At 38.5% G+C, this 7,614-nt stretch overlaps 1 protein-coding gene across 3 annotated transcripts in view; it reads left to right on the top strand.

Annotated features, from left to right (window-relative positions):
* Positions 1-7,614, top strand: part of Ccdc141 (coiled-coil domain containing 141) — a 207,432-nt gene that overhangs the window by 175,453 nt on the left and 24,365 nt on the right. For all 3 annotated transcript variants that reach the window (XM_017794928.2, XM_008855352.3, XM_017794927.2), the window contains exon 18: positions 6,788-6,928. In XM_017794928.2, the coding sequence (XP_017650417.1) occupies positions 6,788-6,928 (141 nt within the window). The remainder of the gene's footprint in view (positions 1-6,787; positions 6,929-7,614) is intronic.

Raw genomic sequence — 7,614 nt, 5'->3', positions numbered from 1 at the left:
TGACTATAATAGACATTTTGGCTGGGTATAGTAATCTGTGTTGACATCTGTTTAAACTGGGAATACTTTATTCCAGGCTCTTCTGGCTTTTATAGTTTGCACTGAAAAGTCAGTTATAATCCTGATAGGTTTTCCTTTATATGTGACTTGTTGTTTCTCTTTTGCAGCTTTCAGTATTGTCTCTTTGTTTTGTATGTGCAGTGTTTTTACTATAATGTGCCGTGGAGAGTTTCTTTTCTGGTCCTGTGGTTGCTTCTTGTATTTGTATGGGCATGTTGTCTTTCTTTAATTTGGGGAAATTTTCTTCTATGATTCTGTTAAGGATCTGGTCCATGCCATTATCTTTGGATTCTTCTCCTTCCTATATGAGTATGATTCATAAGTTTGCTCTTTTTATGGTATCACACAACTCCTGCATACTCCATTCTTGTGCTTTCTTAAATTTTTCATAATCTTCAGTTGAGTGGTCTAATTTGTCCACTTTATCTTCCAGTTTTGTTATTCTATTTTCCATTTCATTCATCCTATTGGTGAGGCTTTCTCCTGTTGTTTCTAGTTGGTTACTGAGTGCTTCACTTCCTTCTTCATTTCAGCCTGAGAAGTCTTCAATATTTCAATATTTCTCTTTTCTGAATTCATTCAGAAGTTTATCCCTATCTTCCTTCAGTTCTTTGATTTCTTTGTTTGTGTGTTCTTTAAATTCACTGAATTCTTTTATCATGTTTATAACTGTTCTTTTGAGTTCCATGTCCTGTATTATCTCTAGGGTGTTCTCTTTGTACTCCTCTAGAGGATTGTCGTTAGATATATTATTTTGATTTTTTTTCATGTTATTATTTTTTCTCTGTGATTTTGACATGTGAACTTCTTTTGTAGTTTCTTATTCTTGTGTGAGACTCATGCCTTCAAGTTTAGGTCTGCTTCTTTTTGTAAACTTTATGTGCCTTTATGGTTTATTTTTTGGACATGAAAAGCTGGTTCATCTGAGCTTCCGGTTCTCTCTTTTGATTTTATATTGAAGTGGCCAGATTGCTTTTGTCTTCAGGAGTTCCCACCGAGGCCCAAGTCAGATGAGGGTCAGATGTTTTCAGGCATTCTCCTAAGGTCTGGATCTCTCCAGGAAAGATGTCCTCAGGAATTTGGAGATTGGACTGGCCTTGGAGCAGGGCCCAGGAAAGATGGTAGTCTCGGGAAGCTGGTGGCAATGCCACCCAGAGATGCAAAGGGAGATGGGGCAGGAAGAGTCCCCAAGGGCTCCTGGGGACTGCCGGGAGGATCTGTGTTGGTCTGGATGCAAAGGAGCAGGAAGCCGAGAGGTCAGTCCCGATCCCTAGGAAAGAGGCTGGTGGGTTGTGCAGCCCAGGGAAGCAGAGGGAGGTGAGGGTAGGATGAGGCCGCGTGTAGGGGTATGGGGTGGGGGGGTGTCCTGGGTTATTCTGGATGCAAAGGATCAGGAAGCAGTGGTGGTTCCCCTGGTGTCTGGGGCGCCAAGACAAGGAATGGGACAAGACCCAGGCTAGAAAGAGAGATGGGTGGGGGAGATGGGATGGTGAATGAGGCTGGGGGAGTCAAGGCATGGAGGGTGTAATCAACTTAACCAGGAGAGAGGCTGGTGGGTTGTGCAGGCCCAGGGAAGCAGAGGGATGTGAGGACAGAACCAGGCCTATAGGGCTCCTGGGGACCTCGAGAAGGAACTGGGTTAGTCTGGATGCAAGAGATCAGGAAGCAGTGGTGGTTCCTGGCTGAGAGGTCAGCCCCTGTGTCCAGGAAAGAGACAGGCAGGTTGTGCACCCCAGGGAAGCAGAGGGAGGTGTGGGTGACGCCAGACCCAGAGTGCTCTGGGGACCTGAGAAGGAACTGAGTTGTGTGGGGTGCCAAGACAAGGAATGGGACAGGACCCAGGCTAGGAGGAGAGACAGGAGGGGAAGATGGGAGGGTGAATGAGCTGGGGCGAGTCAAGGAGAGAGGCTGGTGGGTTGTCTATTATTTTTATTTTATATGTATGAGTGTATTGCCTGCATGCATGTGAGTGCACCCCTGTCGTGCAATGCCATGGAGGTCAGAAGAGGACTTCAGATTTCCCTGGAACTGGAGTTAAGGACTTTCATAGCCCCCATGTGGGCACTGGGAATCCAACCTGGATCCTTTGCAAGAGCAGTCAGTGCTCTTAACCACTGAGCAATCTCTCCAGCCCCTTATTTCTTAAAAAATACTAAGCTATCTTATCTTATATTTCAACAAATATCTTCAATGTGGTTACTGTGAGCCAGGCTATAAGATGGCAAATGTCCACAGAAAACAGTAGACTCTCAGTGAAATTACAACCTTTATGGGGTCTCACAGCCATGACCATCTGCTTCCTAGATGACCCCCCAGCTCCATTTGGTTGGCATGTGTAAGTGAATAGGAAAACTCCCAATTTGTGTAGAAAACGTTCATCCTGAAGGTTAAAATTTTTTTTTTAATTGTAGCGTTTGACATCAGTAAAATGACTCTACAGAACCTTCAGAAGAGTATGGAGAGCAAAGCTCGAAACTACAGTTATCATACCCTCGTACTCCAAAACAGAACAAATGAAATGCAATAAGTTTATTATGTAGATACCAAATATGCAAAATAATGTTTATTGCTGAGACCCACTGCTGCTGCCCAAGGTGTGAAGCAGAGCAGCTGCCTCTGCCTTCTGGGTGGCCCCACTTTCTATTACTTTGGGGCTGGAAGCTGGGGAAGAGGTACCCGTAGTTACCGAATGGAGGAAAGCCAAGAAAAGCTGGTCCACAACATCATTCAACACTAAAGCTGAATTCCCTACCCTTAACATTTGCAGCAACTTGTTGGGATTACAATTTTGAATCTTTGGACATCATTTCAAATTCAAGCAGCTCTTGGATGTGGTAACATTGCAGCCTTATGTTACTGCAGTGAACATCAGAAAGCTATTTTTTAAAAAATCTAAAATGGGCAAAATGGAGGCTAGGAAACAGAGCTTGTGGCATGGGCACTGAAGACATGAAAGCTGGCTGCTCATTCTGGATTTCTGCTGTTGGCCAAAAGTAGTCCAGCATTCTACAGAAAGGTTTTCTTATAAACGCATTGCCTTGGTTTTAAATAGCCCCATGTCCCTCATACCAATTGGCCTTGCCAATGCCAGACTTACACATAATACATTCTTGTGAAAGCTGCCTCAACCAGATTAGTCAAGACTAAGAATAGCAAGATAGCCTGGCCTGCTAGAAGCCTCTCACACTTTTCATGCAAGCTTTTCTCATTTCTGCCTCTGAAAGGGAACTTATAACTCACCGAGAAATTACTGTGAAAATGATCATTTCTTAGTTTAAAAAATTGGCAATTTAATTTTTTAATCTTTTTTGTTCTAATTATAGTTAATAAATTTAGCCTTCTAAATCTTCCAGGTGCAAACATGGAGGAGCTGAGCATGGAAAAAGACAAGAAAGTCAGATTGGGCAATGAAGAAGAATTTCCCTAGTATTCTTGATATGTAATTTTTACTAATATGAATTATAGCATTTGAAGATGTCTAGTAGGCTAAAGTCTTTCTCTCGTAAAGCTTCCAGTGTTGGGATGCTTGCTTGTCCAAGCTCACCAGTTGTCTTAGCCAGCTCCACCGTTCCCCATTGTTGACAAGCTAACTAAAGTTAGAAACAGCTGCGTGAACAATGATACCCCCACAACCAAGCAACCAGAGCCCTCTGTCCCTTTACAAATAGGACACCAAGTTATGTGGGGATTAGATTGTTTCATATTAGAATTTGCAGGTAAGAAAACTGATGTATGGCTGGATTTTTTTTATTGCTAGAGGTAGTTCATCCAAGATCCCATCTGCTTGTATCTGCGGTGGTCCTGAATTTGCATCAAGAAATGCACAAGGGCTTAGATTTTGAATGGGTTTCCAGTGGGTCCAAAAGAGGAAGGTGCCAGCCACTTGTGGAGGTGGCTCATATGTCAGAAAGAGGCTGATCTCATGTCACACACCCACATCAGTACCAACATTCTTCCAGGGGCAGTGCATACATTCTGAACAAACAGAAATAAAGTCACCCTACCAGTTTAATAATCTTCAATTTCTTAACCTAAAGTAGACGTGAAATCTCATGGTTTAAAATTAAAGTGTTAAGGCTCAGTTTTCCTACACTCCTCATACAATTTCCAAGTAGATGTTAAACCTTCCTGTTCAAAGAAGCACATAAAACCCCGTGGATATCAAGTTGATGACAGAACCCTTCTTCCTACAGTTTATAACACTATCATGTGTCAGTAAAAACTGTAAGAGGAAACTTTATTTCCCAGTGGATAAATGTTAGTGACAAGACACATTATCTCTCTTTTTAATATTTATTTTACTTGTATTATTTTTATATTATAATTAATTTACTTATTTTGTGTGTATGATTTGTGTGTTTGAGTGTATGTGCGTGTTTTGTGTATTTGAGTAAAAATGCACACTTGCTACATTACGTGTGTGGTCAGAAGACAACTTAGGGCGCCAGTCCTCGCTTTCTACCTTGTTTGAAATGTGGTCTCTTTTGTTGCTTTAAAACTATGTGTACCAGGCTAGCTAGCCCATGGCATTCTGGGAATTCTATCTCTGCCTCCCATCTCACTTTAGAATTAAAGACATACCACTACAATGCTTGGCTTTACATGGGTTCTGGAGCTCTGAACTTAGGAACTCTCACTTGCATGGCAAGCACTTAACCCACTGAACCATCTCCCTAGCCATTAATTTTTTATTTTTTTGAGACAGGGTTAGGCTGTCCTTAAATTTGTGATCCTCAGCTGCAGCTACCAAAGTACTAGGATTATAGGTGTTCACTACTATGTCCTGAATAATTTTGGTTTTAATTGTTGAAAAATATCCTAACATTACACTGATTGTCTTAACCACTTTATGTGTCCAGTCCAGTGGTATTAAATACGTACACATTGTTATGTAACTATCACCATTATCCATCTGCACAAATTTTTGAACATCCCAAACAGAATATGTATGCTATTAAACAGTAGCTTGCCACTGAGAGAATTTTTTAATAAGAATTTCTGATTTCTTCAGATGTGGCACTTATTAATTTATAGGAGCAAATTATGACTTTGGGATTAAAAAGTTCCTACCTCAGTTTTAGATCCTTATATTTCAGTATGATAAGATTTGCCTCATCTATCCTTCCCTGCTAGAATCAAACACATGCATATTAAAATATCAAGTGTCATAGAATGTAACTATCTATTGTAGTCTCATAAATATGCAGACTTAATAAGGTGTTTTAAATAGTTCTGGTCTTCTGCTATAGAAGTCATTTTCAACATCTGAAATTATACCTCTTTCCAGTTCTTCTGATCATTGTTGTTTTATCAGTTAAAATGGTTTATGTGATCGCTGTTCTTGGTTTTGTGCATAGCTTGAAACTGATATTCAGTAATTCCATTTTCTATGTAAAAGAAACAATAGTAAGTATAGATATGTCCAATGCAAAAATTGCAGAAGCATATTGGTTTCTACAAGCACTAGTCTGCTACGACTTTATTGTTTACAAGAAGTGTTAAAGTCAATGTTTTGTTTCCACTGTATGCAAAATTTGGAGTAGGCACTTTGAGAAAGCATGTACTTTCTAGGGCAAATGCAATTTCTGCATTATGAATTTCATACAATATCTCATATACATAGCTTTTAATCCCTCTCAAATAGTTTATTTACTGTTGTTGAAAAGAATTTTAATCTATTTCTAACTTTTTTTAAAACACAGCTCAACTTTGTCAACCATGACGCTGTTCCTTCTGGCTGTTAAATGCTCACATAGAATCTGAGGTTACGTCTTCTTGTGCTTCCCATTGTGATAACATAGAGAGAGAGTTGCTTATAAATATGTTTACCCCTCATGAATATAGCGAAGCAGCAGAAAGATGCATGTGGGAAAGAGCTGGTACTTAGATTCCTGGCACTCTGGTAAAGCCGAACAGTTTGTAAGGCCGTCATCTTATGCTCTGTCTATGCACAAGTCAGCATTGCCGCAGTGGCAATGACCCTCGTTTTGTTTTGTTTGTTAGTATTTTCTAAGCTAATGGTCAACATCTATTAAGTAAAACTCATCTGAAATTCGTTCATGAAAAATAATTTTAGCTGGGCAAAAATACTTTCTCACTAAATCTCATATAATGTCTAGGTGCTCTATAAGGGCCTCTTCCACATGAACAGCTCTTTGGAGCCTTAATAATTTTGTACATAATGACTATAAGAAAAACTCAGGATATGGAAGAATATGGACCAATATTAGTCCATTAGAAAATGGAATGGATGGCGACAAAGATACCTAGTAAATATGAATAATAAAATTAGAATTAGCAAAAGCTTACCACTCAAGAATCTTTCTTGCTTGGCAACCAAAGACATATTCTATAACGGTAATAAATTTAAGATTGTATATCAGAAAGTATTTGCGTTGGAGGATATATTTAAGTTCTTATTATATGTTCATGCAGGAGATTTGTTGTTGTTTTTGAGACAAGATCTCCCTATAGCCCCAGTTCGCCTGGAACTTGCTATGTAGACCAGGCTGGCCTCAGTGTCACAGATATCCACCTGCCTCTGCCTCATGAGTGCTGAGTTTAAAGGTGTGCACCACTGCACCTGTCAGGTTTATTTTTTATTAAAAACAACTCTGAATACATTTTTAAGATCATGAATATTTGAAAGTATTTATATATTTAGATTCATAATAAATGAACATTAGAGTTCTAATTGTAAGGAAATAATGTTTCTTTTAAACTATAGCTTAAAGAGTCATTCAAAGATATCAAAAAGAAATTCAACAATTTGAAGTTTAATTACTCCAAGAAAAATGAAAAATCTCGAAATCTGAAGTCTCTTCAATATCAAATCCAACAAGTTGATATATATGCCGAAAAAATGCAGGTAATGAAAAGGTATTGTTTGAGTGTGTGTTTGTGTGTGTATCTGTGTGTGTGCCTTACTACTATAATTATTGTGAAATAACAAAAATAATTTTTCAGTTCAAGCATAACTATTTTTATAGCATTGAGTTAGGTAGTTTTCTATTTTATAATAATTAGACTTCTTGTATGAAATAAATAATAATTTGTTTTATCTCTTTTTCCCTTCAAAAATAGTAACTCTATTCTCTATGGTACACAGTCTGCCTTCCTTAAAATGTTTCAGTTATTTGTTTGGATTCAGCAAAATGATGCCAATTTTAAATAGACTAACTTAAAGCAAAAATTTCATGTAGCAATATATAGCAGTATTCCACCTGGAGTATAATTTCTATCATCTAAAATTAAGTGCGTCCTTCATTCTGAGAGCCAGGTTTTATAGTTTATTGGTTTTCTTACATTTAAAATTATTTCTGTCATATGAAAACAGAAGAAAAGTATGTACTTTGAGTATACCATGTTATGTTTCTATACATGCATACATTGCATGGTTTTAAATCAGGCCAGAAATAGCTGATTCCACAAATATTTATCATTTATTTATGATGAAAACACTAAAAATCCTTGCTCTGGGCTTTTTGAAATGTGCAGTACATCATCAGTGTCTGTGGTTACCCTGCAACACTATACCAGATCTTCTGACCCCAT

This window comes from Nannospalax galili, unplaced genomic scaffold (genome assembly GCF_000622305.1).
Source record: "Nannospalax galili isolate Female #2095 unplaced genomic scaffold, S.galili_v1.0 scaffold346, whole genome shotgun sequence".
NCBI lineage: Eukaryota > Metazoa > Chordata > Mammalia > Rodentia > Spalacidae > Nannospalax > Nannospalax galili.
This window is presented reverse-complemented; position numbering and strand designations above follow the sequence as displayed.